Genomic DNA, 18,137 nt, shown 5'->3' with positions numbered 1-18,137 from the left:
AGCTGTTTTTTGGTCTACAGTACTTAATCTTTGTTTTCTCACTTAGGGTATATCAGTGAAGGGTTCCTGCTTGTGCAACATGCCTTGGACAAGGCCATTATGCTGCATCACAGTGGCTCTGCTGCAGAAAAGCTGTTGAATGGTGTCAGAATTTTTGTCCAGAGATTTCCATACCCGATGCATTATCAAGATTTCTTCTATGTATTTGCTGATATTTTTATCCCTTTAGTAGCCCTATGTATCTTCTCTCTAAATCATCTTGTCTTAATTCAGTCCATTGTGTGGGAAAAGGAAAACCGATTGAAGGTAACTCCACTTTTCCTGTAGTAGGCAGATTTATGTAGAAGATTGTATTATTTCTACACACTCAGACCAGTAGATGGTTATGTTTCAGTGGCAGCTAAGTACTGAGCACTTAGATCTTTTGACAATTACCTATAATTTTGTTTTAATTGGGATTCTTGGTATGATTTTAGTTTTAGTTACAGAAGACTACTTCAAAGAATATTATAGATAGAATTTAAATGCTAAATGCCCCTTTCTGAACTAAATAATTAACCGGACTCTTAAGATTATATCTAGATTAATTTCAATTCCAAGATACTGTGATTCTTGGATTTCTTATTTAAAATCAATTTCTGATTTCTGATTTTTTTTTTCTTAAGTGACCTTTTCACCTTTCTTGAATGAGTCTTTTCCAGTTTTGAGTTTTGGTCCAGAGTGTGTTGTGTTAAACTATAGATTTTGTAGTTCAAAATCCAGTTACCACCCAATTAACCAATGATTTATTCAAAGGTTATGTATTTATTATTGATTTATTAAGTATCTGCTTTCTTTCAGGTATTCTGATAAACCATAGTTTTGAATCCTGACTGTACTACTCATTAACTCTAGAATATCATGTAGTATTTCTATCTTTTTTTCTAAATTTAACTTAATTAATAAAACCTAACCTTCAGGGTAGTCACAATATTAAGTTAAATGTTATATGAAAGTTTTTCTTTCCCAAATCATCCAAAGTTACTGTCATGACGCCTAACTGAGGAGATACATGTAGAGTGCTTAGTACAGTGCCTGGCACACAGTGCGCGCTCAGTAACTGAGTGTACCTGTTAATGTCGGTCATGTCTCCATTTCACGTGTCTCCTTTGTGTAATCATGAGTCATGCCGTTTTCTTCCTTTCCTTTGTTAGTGGCAGCATCACTTCACAGATCAGGCTCACGCCGTTTTCCACTCAGGGCTCTTGTTACTTATCTTCACATCCACTGTCTTGCCTCTTAACGACCTTGTACATGGTCAACAGGTTAATTGTCCAGTAGCACAGAGTGGCATAAGTAATATTAGGGATATATTTATTTGATGGCTTGCTGAATAAATTTCATTTAAGCATATAAGTTTTCTAAAACTTATCACCTTACTACTTCTCTTTTTGTTATTTAAACCCAGGAAATCCCTTTCCTTCTAGCAAAATCTTTGACATAATTTGATGCTTTGTTTATGTTTCCTCTAACTATAATACATTTGTTTCTCTTCTGATTAATGAAGTTACCTTTCTTGCCTCTTCTTTCATACCTGCTACCTGCTTGGTATTTCTCTTTAATTCTCCTCTAACACTTTTTACTTTATGCCCCCAGAGCATGTTCTACAATCAGTCAAGCTTTTAAGATTCTGTAGTTAAAATTTTTTTCATTGAAATATACACAGAAATGTACACAAATCATGCATGTGTTTGAATGGACTTATTATAAAGAAAATATGCCCATTTTGTCAGGCTCCTGTTAAGAAACAAAACACTGCCAGCACCTTAAGAGTTCCTTTTTACACCCTTCAAAATATTTTCCCAAAGTTATGCACTTATCTGTCATCTAAAATCATAAGTTCATTTTTGTCTTTTTTAACACATAATAAAATTGAAACATGTATATGTTATTTTGTGTCTATGTGATTCATTTAGCCAAATATGTAGATGTTGTTTGTGTAATTGAATTTTGATTCTGTGGCATGACTATATCATTTAGATTATTTAAAGTTTGCCTATATTACTGATACTTCTATGAATTATTCTTCTTTTTGGCTGAATGTTACATTATACATGGCAACCATTAGTAGCTAATGCTTAGGTTTTCCAATAAAATGCTATCGGTTTACACATCTATTACCAATGCATAAAAGTTCTTTTTTCTCCATATCTTCACTAACATTTGGTATTACTGGTCTTCTCTAATTTTATCATGTCTGGTAAGTGTGTAATGGCATTTCATTGTATTGTATCAGTTGGCAACCTGTTTATACTGGAAACTGTATTTCCTAGAAAATTTTTGCCTACATGTTTCCTTACAGAAGTCAGCTAAAAATGAAGTGCCATGAAATTTGGGAGGCTTAAGTGGAGCAATGAGCATTACATTCGATAGGTTGTCATTAGAGATGTAGAGAAACAGGTATAGGGCTGCAGTCTGTCCTTACACTTCTAGGTGCTTCATCCAGCTCTCCCTCAAATTGTGGCTCTAATATGCATTTTCCTAATTACTGATGACCTTGAGCATATTTTTACAAATTTTTTGGCCATTCATATATTCATATATTATCTGAAGAGTTTGTTCAGATCTCTTGATGTTTTGTCCCATTTGTTATCTGATTTTTTTAAAAGATGGAACTGTAAGAACTTCCAATGTATTTGGAATACAGTTACATATATATATATATATATATACATATACATATATATATATATATATATATATACAGAGAGAGAGAGACAGAGAGACAGATTCTTTTTGTAGGTATCTTTTTCTAATGCTTTTTACTCTCACAGTGAGGCCCTTTGATAATCAGAATTTCTTAATTTTTTTTATTTTAGTTGTTTATGGATCTTTATTTTATTCCTTTATTTATATGTGATGCTGAGAATCAAATGCAGCGCCTCACACAGGCTAGGCAAGCACTCTACCACTGAGCCACAACCCCAGCCCAAAGTCCTTAATTTTAATGTAAGTTGTTTGCCAATTTTTTCATCTGTAACAGTGTTTTTTATTCACTTCAGATATTTATCATTTATTCTTCTTGTCTAACAGAAATATTGTACCCTTTGAACTACATCATCACACCCTCCCACCCCCAGCCTCTGGTAATCACCATTTTATTCTGTGTGTATGAGTTCAGTTGTTTTGGATTCCACATATAGTTTGAGATCATGGGGTATTTGTCTTTCTGTGCCTGGCCTAGCTTATTTCACTTAGCATAATTTCCTCCAGGAATATCCATGTTATCAAAAACCAGAATGTCCCTCTTTGTAAAGACTGAATAGTATTCCATTGTGTATATGTTTTCTTTTTCTTTATCCATCAGACTTAGTGTTCAAATTTATATATCTTGTCTTGAAAGACTGATACTGTCTCCCACTTGATCTAATCTATTAGACTTTCAACTGAGTTTTTATTTGATTGTTTTTTATTTCCAGGATTTCTATTTGTTTCTTTTTCAGGATATCTCTCTTTTATTGAAATGCTCTTTCTTATCTTGTATTTTCTCCTTTAGTTCTTTTCTTAGATCTTCTTTTAGTTCATTTAACAGTCAACTTTTGAATTCTTTATCCAACATTTCCTCCATGTGGATGTCTGTGGGATCTAGCTATTGGAATGTTGTTAAGCATTAGTGGTGTTTTATTACCTTGTTTTCTCATTTTGTCTGTATTTCTGTGCTGATTTTTGTGCATTTGCTGAAATAATTCTCTTATGTTTTACAAGGAATTTTTTAGTGAGCTGTTTTCTCATTACTGTGTGACCTGAGCTGATGAAACTCATCTAATCAATAAAGAAGATAATACACTTGAAATCCAAATCTGACATTTAGAGAGTTTTAATTTATTACATGTTGAGCTACTTGAGATGAAGAGATTTATTATTCAGTCTTCTGGATTTGGATTTCCTCACGTTTTTGGAGGCTGAGTAAATGCCCACATCTTCTGGGAAGTTTTCTGGGAGTGAATAAAGCAACCTTAGCACCCCAACTCTATTTTTTTGGTGTGTCCCAGCAGACAGCAGAGATTTTGAGAGGGACCATGTTTATATGTAGATCAATTTGAAGGGTCTTGCCTTCTTAGCAATATTAAATATTAGGATCTATACAAATAACTTTCTTTTAAAAAAATTTTTTGTAGCTGTAGATGGACAGCATGCCTTTATCTTATTTTTTTCATTTTATGTGGTGCTAAGGATCAAACCCAGTGCCTCACACATGCTGGGCAAACAATCTGCCACTGAGCTGCAGCACCAACCCACAAATAGCTTTCTTTAACTTAATTCAACCATGTTTTATGGCTTTCTGTGTACAAGTCTTACACTTTTTTGTTAAATATATCTTGCTTTTTTAAATTTGTTAAATTTGGTTCCAGCATTGATCCCTAGAAAGCTTTTTAAAGACCCTTTATTTTTGTATCCCTATGGGGAAAATATGCAAATCATTTTTAAGAACTTTAGAAAGTATAAAGATCTCCAAAGATCCTTACATTCATTCAATATAACTTTATTAAACCTCTTTAATGTGGTAGGAAGGTACAAAATTTGCCCTTAAGGAGTCTAAAGCTGTAGAATTTAATATTGACATATCTGTGAAGTTCAGTGAAAATATTTAAAATAGCCTCTGAAAACTCAGACCATATGTTCGAAGATTCTTACTGGTCTTATACGTAATATTCTTAGTTAAATCCTTTTTAATATATTTTGTTAGAACTCAGAATATCACATGTCTTTATAAACTAGTTCTAAAAAATATGTTACTGATAAAAGATTATTGCTGAAACTGAGCTTTTCTTCCTCTTATTTTTCATCTTAATTTTAGTTCTTCTAACCTTTTTAACTGAATAAAGTGTATTTATATTTCTTTACTACCTCCTGGAAGAGGACATAATAAAAAGAAGAAAAGATTAATTTATGTGGTTTATAGCTTTGTTTAAGTGTTCTTCATGTCTTATCAGTATCAGGTAAATTGCTGGGGAAATGATCTCTGGGCTTATAGGAATTATAGTTTTAATCAAGTTATTTGATATTCTTAGCCCTCCTTGTAAATTGGAGGTAATATTTACTACTTAACCCATTTTAGTTGTGGACACAAAATTATATAATTTTTGTAATTGCATTGTGAAAACTCTAAGGCTCTGTATGGTTGTATTGTTTTTCATGATGATTCATTTTAACTCACCTACAGGAGTACCAGCTCATGATAGGAGTCAGTAATTGGATGATCTGGGCTGCCTATTTCTTCACATTCCTCTGCTTATATGTTCTTACCATTATTTTTATGTGCATAATTTTCTTTGTCAAGGCAAGTGTCTATTTGACTGCAGCACGGTATAGCTCAAGTTTAAGAGGGGAAGCAGAAGTATGGTGGGAGCTCTTAAGGTCACTGGGGAATGAAAATGTGGCTTTCATTTACTCCTTTGCAGAAACTCAGAGGCCACTTAGTCTCTCAGCAAACTCTTCTTTAAACCTAGATGGGTGGACAATCTTAATAAACGAATTCACCATTGTACTGGAAAGTAGGGTTATAGTTTCAATAGGACTAATATTTAAGGATGTTTCCTGGCTTCTCTTTTGTTTTGTCATATTGCCCCTTGGAGCTTGACTAAATAGACTTCCTGATTCTTTTGTTAGATTGATCCTGCACCAATCTTCCAGTATAGTGACCCAGTTATTGTCTTCATCTTTTTGCTGTTTTATGCCATCTCCTTAATTTTCTTCAGCTTCATGATTAGCACATTCTTTGATAAAGGTGAGTCTAAAATTTCTCATGTGAAAGATTACCAGTGATTAAACAAAGATTATATTTGGAAGCTTCTTCTGAAGTTGAGTTGCCACCTCGTCTAAGACTACATTTTTAATAAGAGACAGATGTCATGTGCACATGGAATGATTTGAAAGGGAGTAAAGAGAGCTTAGGGAGTGAAAATTAATAGAGCACAGTATACATGTGATAGTAGGATCATACTTGAGTGTTTTTTCTACCTTTAGTTGCTGGCTCACATATTCTATCTGTCCAATTCTTCCACCAGGAAAGACTATTGGAGGGAGTAATGTCTGCTAGTACCTGATGATGAGCCTGGTATATGTGAAGAGTAAGAAAAAAAATTGCTTCAATGAGAGAAAGGCTCTTGCACTTAATTAATAGATGTTTATTGTTTACTGTTTTGTTTTTGGTTTTGTTTTTTGTCTTTTTTTTTTTTTTTTTTTAAATATAGTGCCTGCCTCATAGAGCTGACCTTTGTGGCATGGATATATAAAATATTTTAGTCACAGTTATTTAGAGAAACAGAACAATAGGAGAATTTGATAAGATCAAGGAAAATTTATTACAAGGAATTGGTTATGAAAGCCAAGAAGTCCCACAATCTGCAACTGGAGACCCAGGAAAGCCAGTGGTTTAATTTCAACATGAGTCCAAAGGTCTGAAGTCAAGGGGAGCCAATGGTGTAAATTCTAATCCAGAGGCAGGAGAAGATGGATGTCCAAGTCGAGAATGCAGTCAGGAAGAAAAGGGATAATTTCCCCTTCCTTCACCTTTTTATTCTTTCTAGGCTCTCAATGGACTGGATAATGCCTGTCCACTCAGAGAAGGACAATCTTCTTGACTGAATTCCCATGTTCAGATGCTAATCTCATCTGGAAATGAGATTAAATTACTCCCAGAAGTAATGGTTAGTCTGTATACCCCATAGTGCAGTCAAGTTGACACAAAATTAATCATTTTAGGAGAATAGACAGCAATAAAAATTAATGGAACTTTGTGCACATATAAAAAAGACAGATTAAAATATTCCAGGCTAAGACAGACCTAAAAATGCTTCCAGGGAAGAAAGGGAGGTTTTGAGACATTTTTGAAGTATTGAAAGATGGAAATAGGAAGTCAAATCATGGGTACAAATATTCATTAATTTATAACTTTGGGTTATGTACTTTTTGCTGACACAGTATCTAATAACAAGGACAAGAATTCCTTCCTTGCACTTTGAGGATTATGTGAAAGCAATTTAAATCTGTATTTGTCAATAATAAAGAAGCTTAGTGTGTTACTAGTATAAGTCATGTTTTCTTTTCTGTAAAATCTCTTAATTCCTTCTGATGTTTTGCAATTATTGATAATATCCTTTGTCTCTTGTAACAATGTTTTACTTAAAGTCTGTTTTGTCTGGTGTTAGTATAGCCAACCCAGCTCTCTTTTGGTCTTTTGCTTGGGGTATCTTCTTCTATCCTTTCACTTTCAACTAATTGTATATTCAGATTTTTTTTTAAACCTTTCTGCCACCTTTACCTTTCACAGAGATTTTAATCCACTTACATTTAAGGTAATTACTAATAAGGAAGAACTTGTATCTGCCATTTTTTTTGTACATGTCTTAACTTTTTCCTTTCTCACATCTTCCATTTTAATGCCCATGTCATTTTTTTCCTATAAATTTTTTTGGTTTGGAGGGGCAATTTGAAAACTATAATTAATGTCTTAAATAATTTAATTTGAATTAATGCCATTTTAGTATCAGTAATGCACAAAAACTTTTCTGTCAAGCCCCAGACTGTCATTGTTGATGTGGTCACAAATCATACCTTTATATTTCTGTGCCTATTAACATTTATAATTATTATGTGTATTTGTCTTTTATATAACATAGAAAAGGAGGAAATGCAAACCAAAAACATCTTAATACTTTATATTCACTAGAGTACTTTATTTTTTCATATAGCTTCAAGATACTTTCTCATGCCCTTTCATTGAGCTGGAAGAATCTCTAAAGGCACAACTAAAACAACAAGCTTAAGGAATTCCTTAATTTCTTTTCACATTTTTTTTACAGACTTCATTTCTTTAGGTGTTAGGTTGACAGCAAATTTAAGTTGAAAGTACAGAGATTTCCCATATACCTGTACCCCCAACCTAGATAGCCTCCCCATTACCAACATCCCCCCCCCAAATAGTATATTTATTACAATTGGTGGACCTACATTGACACATTGTAATCAACCTAACCCCTGGCAAACACTGGTATTCTTACTATCTCCATAGTTTTGCCTTTTCCAGAAGGCCCTGTAGTTGGAATCAACAATATGAACTTTTTCCTCTTGACTTTTTTCCTTTGCTAATATGCATTTAAGGATTCTCCATGTCTTTTCATGGCTTCGTATCTCATTTGTTTTTCATACTGAATAATATTCTGTTGCTTGGGTATACCACATTTTTTCTGTTTATTCACTGAAGGATACCATGGTTGTTTGAAAGTTTAGAATTTTGAATAAACCTGCTGTAAAGATCCATGTGCAGGATTTTATGTGGACATAAATTTTCAGCTTCTTTAGATAAATGCCAAGGAGTGCAACAGGTGTTAGCATGGTAAAGGGAAAAAAAAAAAAAAAAAAGGAAGAAAGAAAGAAAAACCTAGAAACTTCCAAACATTTTTCCAAAGTGGCTCACATCATTTTTTCATTCTTTAGGAATTATTTAGAATATTCTCTAGGAATTATTTAGAATTTCTGTTGCTACACATTCTTACCAGCATTTGGTGTTATTAGTGTTCTAGATTTTGGACATTGTAATAAAATACGTAGTGGGATTTTGTTTCATATTGTTTTGTTTTGTTTTTGAGAGTGTCTCACTGTTGCCCAAGCTGTCCTCAAACTCATATGGTCCTCCTGCCTCAACTTCCTGAGTAGCCAGAACTACAGGCGTATACCACCATGCTCAGTTTCTCATTGGTGTTTTCTGTGACATTTCCCTAATGACACAGAATATGGAACATCTTTTCATAGGCTCATTTGCTGTCTTTATTTCACCTTTGGTTTGGTGTCTGTTAAGGGCTTAAAAATGACTGTTTACTGGGGGGAGCTAAGGAGCCTGCAGAGCTGCAGACTGCTTTGTTCTTGTACAACACACGTTTTATAGGCAGTGCGAGGTCAAATCTTAACTATGGCATAACATATCGAAAATAACTAACTTGTTTGCTGGTACTTAGAAATCATGTTTCCCAGTGAAATGTATTTCCCAGGAAATACACACCTAAAGTATGTAGAAATACTATAGTTAGGACCTTATTTTTCTCCTTAAACAGGGTCATCCTTCCCCACAAGAACTAACCTAGGGTGAGCAGTACTTGCTGTCCTGCTGTGTTCAGCATTCCGGCCTCCTTGGCTTTGACCTCTGCATTTGGATTCTTCAGGGGGCACTTTCCATGACCTCAATAGTATTTCCTTTTTTATCTTGGCTTTTGTTAATTTGAGTTTTTTCCCTATTTCTTTTGGTTAGTTTGGCTGAGATTATCAATTTTGTTTATCCTTTCAAAAAACCAACTCTATTTCACTGATCTTTTGTATTTTTTAAAATCTCAATTCCATTGATTTTGACTCTGATTTTAATTATTTCCTGTATTCTACTGATCTTGGTATTGATTTGTTCTTTTTCTAGGGCCTTGGGATGTAACATTAGATGATTTATGTGGTATCTTCCTATTCTTTTCATATATTAGCACAATGCTGTTTTGTCTTCGATCTGCCTTCTTGCCATCGCAGAGATTCTGATGTTGTATCAGTATTCTTATTTAACTCTTAGAATTTTATCTCTCCCCTTAATTCTTCTGCTATCCATTCATTATTCAAAAGTTTATTATTAGTCTCCAGGTATTAGAGTGGTTTCTATTTTATCGTGATTTCTATTTTCATTCCATTATGATCTGATAGAATGCAAGGTATTATCTCTACTTTTTGTATTTGCTAAGACTTGCTTTGTGACCTAAAATATGGTCTGTTTTAGAAAATGTTCTATGTGATGCTGAGAAGAAAATGAATTTAGTCATTGATGGATGAAATATTCTATAGATGCCTTTCAGGTCCATCTTATTAGTTGTATTTGATCATTATGAAGTAATCTTCTTTGTTTCTTCTGATTAATCTTGACTTGAACTTCATTTTTTCATCAATGAGAATAACTACCCCTGCTATGTTTTTTTCCCATCCTTTCACCTTCAGGCTGTGGATGTTTTGCCTGTGAGATAGGTCTCTTGCAGACAGCATACGTTGTAGTCAGCTCTTTTTGCTGCTGTAACTAAAGGATCTGACCAGAACAATTTTAGGAGGAAAAGTTTATTTGAGGGTTCATGATTTCAGATGTCTTAGTCCATAGAAGGCTGGCTCCAGTCCTTGGGGCTTGAGGTGATGTAGAACATCATGGTAGAAGAGTATAGCAGAGGGAAGCAGCTCACATGAGGATCAGAAAGCAGATTCACTCTCCAGATACAAAATATATACTCCATAGCCACACCCCCAATGAACCACTTCCTCCAGCCACACCCCACCTGCCTCCAGTAACCACTCAGTTAATCCCATGAGGGATTAATTCACTGATTAGGTTAAGTCTATAATCCAATCATTTCTCCTCCAAACCTTCTTGCATTATCCAAGCCATAATAGCATATTATTTGATCTTGTTTTTTAATCCAAACTGCCAATATGTCTTTTTCTGAAAGAGCTTAGACCATTTACATTATTCTTGAGAGATTATTTTTTATTTCCTAACATTTTGATTTATTTCTAATATTTACATTGGATTTGATTCTTCTTTGATTGGCCATTCTTCTTGTGTAGTTCCTCCCTCTGCTGGGTTTCATTTTCATTTTTCATTTCTTCATGAAATATTTTATTGAATATGTTTTGTAGTACAGGCTTTCCAGTTTTAAATTCTTTTAACTTTTTTTTTTCAATCATGGAAAGTTTTTATTCATTTTCAACTCTGAAACTTTATTTTACTTCCTTTAGTATTCTTGGTTGGCATCTTTTTTCTTTCAGAACTTGGTATATATTATTCCTCGATCTCCTCACTTTTAGGGTATGAGTTGAGAAATCAGTTGAAATTCATATTCTTTTACCTCTAAGTGTGACCGGTCATTTTTCTCTAGTAGCTTTAAAAATTCTGTATTTTTGCATGTTACGCATTTTCATAATAATGTTTTTTAGAGTGGATGTATTGGGTGATTTTGTATGTTTGGAGTTCTGTATATCTCTCATATTTGAATTTCCATCTCATTCTTTACTTTGGGAAATGCTCTGATATTTCATTGAAAAGACTGTACATTCCTTTAGATTATATTTCAGTGCCTTCATCTATCCCAATGAGTCTTAAATTTAGTCTTTTAATGTTATCCTGATTTATTGAAATTTCTGTTCATGGCTGCTTAATATTATTTGTTTATTGTTGGCTTTGTTTTTAAGATCATATACTTGTTTTTTAAGGCCTGAAAAAAACTCTTATCTTCAAAGTAGTCTAATCATTGGTGATGTTTCCATTGAATTTTTAATTTGGCTTTTTTTTTCATTTAAAAGATTTCTGTTTGGTTTTTTTTCTATCTCTTTATTGTAGTGATCTTTCACTTCCTATGTAATTTTGGGGGGGAGATTTCACTCCTTACATCTTCTTTAGCTAACAGAACATTTTACCTATGATCTTTCTAAATTCCTTCTCTACATTTCCTCCTCTGTGCTGTTAATAAAGTCTGCTGTTGAAGTATTATGGGCTGTTGGGGATGGTTCCCTTGCTTTTTCATATTGTTTGTAAGTCTACCCACCATCTATATTTCTCACTTCTTATTTTAAGCAAAGAACTGCTTTGTATGTTTCTTTCTCTTAAGACCCCTGGGTGAATAACCATATAATGATATTTTAAGTTAATGTGTGAACTCTGCTGATCCCAATATCAGTACCACTTTAAGAGACACCACTGAGCACTATCTAATCACTTTAGAGCCAAGCCTTGCTCTATTCAGCCTTATAAGAAACAAAATCTTATTGCAGTTATTCTTCACCATTCTTCAAATTCAGTTATAAATCTATACTATTATTCTGGAATAGGTCAAAAATTTAGTTGTTAAATTTAGTAAACTTAGTATAACCTTAAGTGTGGGTGAAAGAGGAGAGGGAGAAAGATTTGCAAAAAAAGGAGAGGGAAAGAGCAAAGATGTACAAGAATAATTTACACCAAGGTAGAAAGGAGAAATAGATGAATAGTGTGTATTTGAGGTTGTAGCAAATAATGCAAGAGAATAAGTAGGAATAAGAGAAGCAGTTATAAACTAGAGCTAGGATAACAAAGATAGGCAGATTGATTCCAATTAATGCTTTAAACCATTAGATGAAATACATTCAAATGGGTTCAAAGTATAAGTTGAAAAGTCATTTTTATGATCAAAATTGGCATTAGAGTTGTTTATAGTAAAGCCTGTCAAGGTGAAGAAAATTCTTGTTGAATCTTGGTTTTTATTTTATTGCAGTTTGGACATTTAGCAGATGTCTGTCAGTCTTTGACTGTGGCTCTCTCCCAAGTATCAGGGGCATAGGAGCCAATTCCATAGCTGCTGTGAACCTCCAGCCAGCAGCTTCTGGTTTGTCAGCTCAGGGACCTGCAGCTGACTGCTCAGAGGGTGCAGTGCTGTGGCATGGCTGCTTCTGTCGTGTGCAGGAGTTCAAGATGCAGGCTCTGCAGTGTCCCTGTGATTGCTGTGGGTCACTGTGTGCCTGCTCCCCTCTATTGGATCCTTTTCAAGGTATTGGAAGATCCTGGTGGCTGTCTGTGAGTGCAGGAAATCTGGTGGTGGTTTCCCATGGATGTTTTGCAGTGTGGAAGTATTGCCTGGTTGAAGCTGCTCTGTGGGGTACTGCACTGAAGGATCTCAAGTGGTTCACCTGGACTCTAGTTTCTACTGCCCCTGGTTGTGAATGGCAGGCATTGATTTCCTCTGTTGCTAAGTCTGATGGGAGGTCCTACAAGTATCTGAACAATGGCCTGTCACTTGCCAGTTATGATCACAGGTCAGGCTGTGCACCAAAGGCTGGTATCAGCCCCTTCCTGTGGCTTAGGCTCTGGTGATGTTTTGCCTGGCCTTCATGTCATTGGATATTCTGGCAGCTTCCCTCTGGGATGGCCCTGTGATCCTGGGGACCATCCCTAGGTTTCCCATGATTCCTCCCTCCAATGTCAGTGGTTTGGGCCTGGCAAATCCTCTTTCCTTTGTCCAAGACTAAAGCTGCTTCATTGCTGTGTCTGTCAGTGTCTGTCATTGCAAGTGCTGCACAGAGCTAGAAGTTCTTTCTGGCCTGATTCTTAAGAGGTTCCACTGCAGGAGTCTTCCCTCTGGTTTAATTTGCAGCTCTCTGGGCCAGGGAAGATGTTGTATTTATTTGAGTAGGTGACTCTTCAGCTGAGGGCTCCACAAGGTAGCCCTACACTCCTGGCTCAGTTTTCTTCTCATAATTTGGTTTTAAGCTGTTTGTTCCATTTTTAGGACCCTTCTCTTACCATCACACTTTAGATTTTGTCTGTCTTTCCAAATGTTTTTAAGCAGGTGAGCTTAAGAGATTATCCAGTCCCCATCTCTCTCTGTTGCCCCTCTCCCCTTCTCATCATCTCCAGGTTCAGGTTCTAATAACCCATCTTCCAGTCTCCCCAGGTCTGAGACTTTGCAATATGGAGTCTTTAAGAATTTATTTTGTCACTCACCTCTCAATTCTGCTTTTCCTTCACTGCCTCTTTTCTGTGTTGTTTTTTTATAGTGCTTTTAATGTTCATTGGATCTGTATCGATGTAATTTTTGCCTTCTATTTTTTTGTCTTCCTTTTCTAATATTCTAAGAATTTTTTTAAATTTTCTAATATGTACATTCAATTAATAAATATCTCTTGAGAGTTCTCTCTTTTTTTTTTTTTTTTTTTGCGGTACTGGGGATCGAACTCAGGGCCTTGTGCTTGCGAGGCAAGCACTCTATCAGCTGAGCTATCTCCCCAGCCCTGAGAGTTCTCTTTTTTTGTGGGGAGGTACTGAGGATTGAACTCCAGGACACTCAACCACTGAGCCACATCCCCAGCCCTGTTTTGTATTTTATTTAGAGACAGGGTCTCACTGAATTGCTTAGCACTTCGCCATTGCTGAGGCTGGCTTTGAACTCACCATCCTCCTGTCTCAGCCTCCCAAGCTGCTGGGATTATAGGTGTGTGCCACCAGGCCCAACTGAGATATCTTTTATAATCCATGTTTTATTTAGAAATATGTACTTTAATTTCCATAATTGGGAGGATTTTCTGATTATCTTTCTGTCATGTGTTCTCACAGCAGAACTGCATGGTTTGTATTTTTTAAAATTGGATAAGAGGTGTTCTATGGCCCAGTATGTGGTCTGTCCTAAGGAATGTTCCTTCTGAGCTCGTCAGATTGTCAGTTGCTTTTTTTTTTTTTTTTTTTTTTTCAAATCAGGGTTTGAACCTTAAACCCAGGGGTGTTTAACCACTGATCCATGTCCCCAGCTGTTTCTTATTTTTTATTTTGAAACAGGGTGCTGAGGCTATCTTTAAACTTGAGATCCTACTGCCTCAGCCTCTCGAGCTGCTGGAATTACAGATGTGTGCCACTGTGCCGGCTGGTTCTGGTTTCTGGTGTTTTGAATGGAGCAGTGTATACATGTTGATTATATCCAGTTGATTGATAGTTGTTGTGTATAACTGAATCCTTACTGATTTTCTGCCTTCTAGATCCATCCATTTCTGATAGTTATTAAGATTTCCAGCTTTGATAATGTATTCCACTATTTTTCATTGAAGTTCTATTAATTTTTGCCTTCTATAGTAGTTTGACACACTCCTGTTAAGTGAATAGGTGTTAAGGATTTATGGGTCTTTGTGAGGATTTGTCCCACAAGGATTTATCATTATGTAATACCCTTCTTTATCCCTCATAACTTTCCTTGCTTTTAAGTTTGCTATATCTGAAATATAGGTACTCCCATTTTCTTTTGATTGGTGTATGGTATTTTTTCTCTATCCATTTTTTTAATCCCAGAGTTTTTATATTTAGAGTAAGTTTTTTTCTATTTTATATAGTTTATTCTTGATTTTTGTTTTTAATTTTTTTATTTTATCCCCTCTGACGATCTTTTAATTGGTGCATTTAAACCATAGACTTTTCATAGTGATTGCTGACATAGTTGGATTAATATTTACCATATTCATTACTATTTTCTATTTGTTGCCCTTGTTGTTTTAAAATATTTTTGCCTTCCATTCTTTCTATGCTTTTTGTGGTTTTGAGTATTTCTCTTTTCTTAACATATCTACTGTTCTTCCTCTTTTTTGTTTACTTTTTTTAAAGTGGTTGTCCTAGAGTTTATAGTATACATTTATATAACTAATTCAGGTCTGCTTTCAAATAAACTATTTCACTTCACTGGTAGTGAGTGCCTTGTAACATAAAATAACCCTAATTCTTCTTTCTTATCACTTGTATCATTGCCATCAGTCATTTCAATTATATTGAGGTATACTGGTTTGGATCTGGAATGTCCCCCGAAGCCTTGTGTTGAAAACATGCTCCTCAGTGCAGCAATGTTTAGAAGAGAGACTTTAGGCAATGATTGTATCATAAGGGCTTTAACCTCATCAGTGGATTAATGTGTTTGATGAACGAATCCATTGGTAGCTGAATGCACTGCTGGCAGGAGGGACCTAGTTGGAGGCAGTAGGTAACTGGGTTTATCCCCTGGAAGGGTTTATCTTGTCTCTGGCCCCTTCATCTCTCTCTCTTTCCCTCTCTCTCTCTCTCTCTCTCTCTCTCTCTCTCTCTCTCTCTCTCCTCTCTCTCTCTCTCTCTCTCTCTCTCTCTGCCTGCTGGCTTCCATGAGCAGGCAGCTTTTATTACATCACAACCTTTGACCATCATCTTCTCTCTTGGAACTCACTGACCGTGCAGTGAACCTTTGAAACTATGAGCCAAAATTCATCTTTCCTCCTCTAAATTGTTCATGTCAGGTATTTTGATCAGAGCAACAAAGAGTTGACTAATGCAGTAAACATACATGTGTGTGTGTCTGTGTGTAAAAATATTCATAATCAAATCTATGAACAAACTTATCTGTTAAATCAATTAAGTAGAAGAAATATACAGCATGATAACTATAGCTAATAATACCTGTATTTTATACCTGAAATTTTCAATAGAACTTAAGTATTCTTACCCATACACATACACACATACATACATGAAGTGATGGATGTGTAAATTAGCTTGATTGTGGAAATATGTATATTATCATTTATTATTTGTCATTGTCAGCTATACCAACTTTTTGACATATATCATTTCCTTCTCTCTAATGAATTTTAAATATTTCTTTAAGACAACAGATTCCCTCAGTTTTTATATATCTGAGAATGTCTTACCTTTTACTTTTGAAGACAAAATTCTAGGCTGGTGGCTTTTTATTGTTATTTTCTGTGTTCTTTCCTCTTTATTCTTCTAGTGGTCCCATTATTCATTTGATAAACCTTTTGCAGTTGTCACACAGTCCTTGGAAATTCTGCTTTGGATTTTTTCAGTCTTTGTTGCCTTTGTTTTTCAATTTTTAAAATTCTATTGATGCAGCCTCAAGCCCAGAGATTGTTTCTACAACCATGTCCTATATACTAATAGGTCCACCAAAGGCATTCTCAGTTTTGTTGCACTGTTTTTTATCTCTAGCATTTTTTTGCATTCTTTCTTTCTATTTTTTATCCATTTGTTCAGACACTCTGCCTTAGTTGTTTTAAACTCTCAGTCTGTTCATTCCAATATCACATGCCATATCTGAGTCTGGTACTCTTGTTCAGTCTCTTCAAAAGTCTGTGTGTGTGTGTGTGTGTGTGTGTGTGTGTGTGTGTGTGTGTAATACCTTATAGTTTTTTCTTGATAGGTGGATATGATGTTCCTTGTAAAAGGAAATTTATATAAGTAGATCTTTAGTACTTTGGTGGAAAGTTATGGGAGGAGGGGAAGCATTACCTAACCCTAGGATTAGGTCTTATTCTTTCAGTGAACCTGTGCCTCGAGAAACTTCACAAGTGTTTTACAGCTTTCTCTCCTTAAGTGTCTGTAGTGAGCTGGAGTTGGGTGTTTCCTTTTCCTCAGGCCACTTAGGCTCTGGTTAACTAGTTTGTCCTGAGGTCAGGTCTTGTCAGGAAGAACAGAGTACACTTGCCTGTTTTTAAATGTCTCTTTACTCTTCCCTTGCTGGAAGCACCAGAGTATTTTTATCTGATATTTACTGTGGGAACTCATTTCACACCCCTGGAGGTTAATGTCACAATATTGTGGTCCCTTCCCTTCTGACTGAATCCCTCTGGAATTTTTAACTCTTTTTAACTGCGTCAAGCAGTTTGTTAATGACAGTGCAGGTTGTTCTGCCCCAACGCAACTTTTCTCCACAGTTTCTGCTGGTGAATATCTGCTTCCGTAAACCATGATTTCCTATATTTACCAGTCTCTTTCTAGTCTTGAGGCCAGCGATTTGTTGTGTGTTCTCCTTTCTTGAAAAAATGAAAAAAAAAAAAAAGTAGTTTTGTGTGTTTTTGTTTGTAATACTGCTTCCAGACTCCTTAGACATGGAGCAGTCTCTCCATTTTCAAAGCCTAGTGTTCTCCATATAGAATTTATTGGTCGAAAAGGTGTTTTTTGTTTTGTTTTTATGTTGGACACTTTAAAAATGTTACCCAGTTGATTTCTGGCCTTTAGATTTCTGAAAAGAAATCACTCTTGAACATTATAAGATCCTTCTCTTTTGCTACCTTCTGCTCTTTCCCAAGTGGAGATTTAACCCAGGGCTTCATGCTTGCTAGGCAAGTGTTTTATCACTGAGCTGTACCCCCAACGCCCTGCGTTCAGGATTTCTCTTTTTGATTTCTGACATTTTAAATGTGTCTCAGGGTAAGTTTCTTTGATTTTCTTTCCTCCTTGAAGTTGAGCTTTTTGAGCGTGTAGATTCATCTTTTTTGTTTTTCAAATTTGGGAAGTTTTCAACCATATTTCTTCAAATAGCCTCTACAGCCCTTTCTGTTTTCTCTCCTTTCCATCTGTGACTCTAGTTATGCATGTGTTGGTTCCCCTGGTGTCTCTGAGGCTCTGCTAATTTTTCATTCTTTTCTCTTTTTGTTCTTTGAGATCATAAAATGTTGCTTGTATTATTTCCGACTTTGCTGATTCTTCCTTTTCTCTGCTCAAATATGCTGGTAAATTTTCATTTCATTTATTTTTCAGTCCCAGAGTTTCTTTTTGGTTCTCTTTTATAGTTTTTATCACTTTAATGTTAATC

At 35.3% G+C, this 18,137-nt stretch overlaps 1 protein-coding gene across 1 annotated transcript in view; it reads left to right on the top strand.

Moving 5' to 3' along the window:
* LOC124970456 (phospholipid-transporting ATPase ABCA3-like) overlaps nt 1-18,137 on the top strand; it is a 122,586-nt gene that overhangs the window by 9,780 nt on the left and 94,669 nt on the right. The window contains exons 5-7 of the mRNA XM_047533813.1: nt 47-306; nt 5,204-5,320; nt 5,650-5,767. Of these exons, the coding sequence (XP_047389769.1) occupies nt 47-306; nt 5,204-5,320; nt 5,650-5,767 (495 nt within the window). The remainder of the gene's footprint in view (nt 1-46; nt 307-5,203; nt 5,321-5,649; nt 5,768-18,137) is intronic.

The sequence above is a fragment of the Sciurus carolinensis genome, chromosome 18, assembly GCF_902686445.1.
Source record: "Sciurus carolinensis chromosome 18, mSciCar1.2, whole genome shotgun sequence".
In the NCBI taxonomy this organism is placed as follows: Eukaryota; Metazoa; Chordata; class Mammalia; order Rodentia; family Sciuridae; genus Sciurus; species Sciurus carolinensis.
This window is presented reverse-complemented; position numbering and strand designations above follow the sequence as displayed.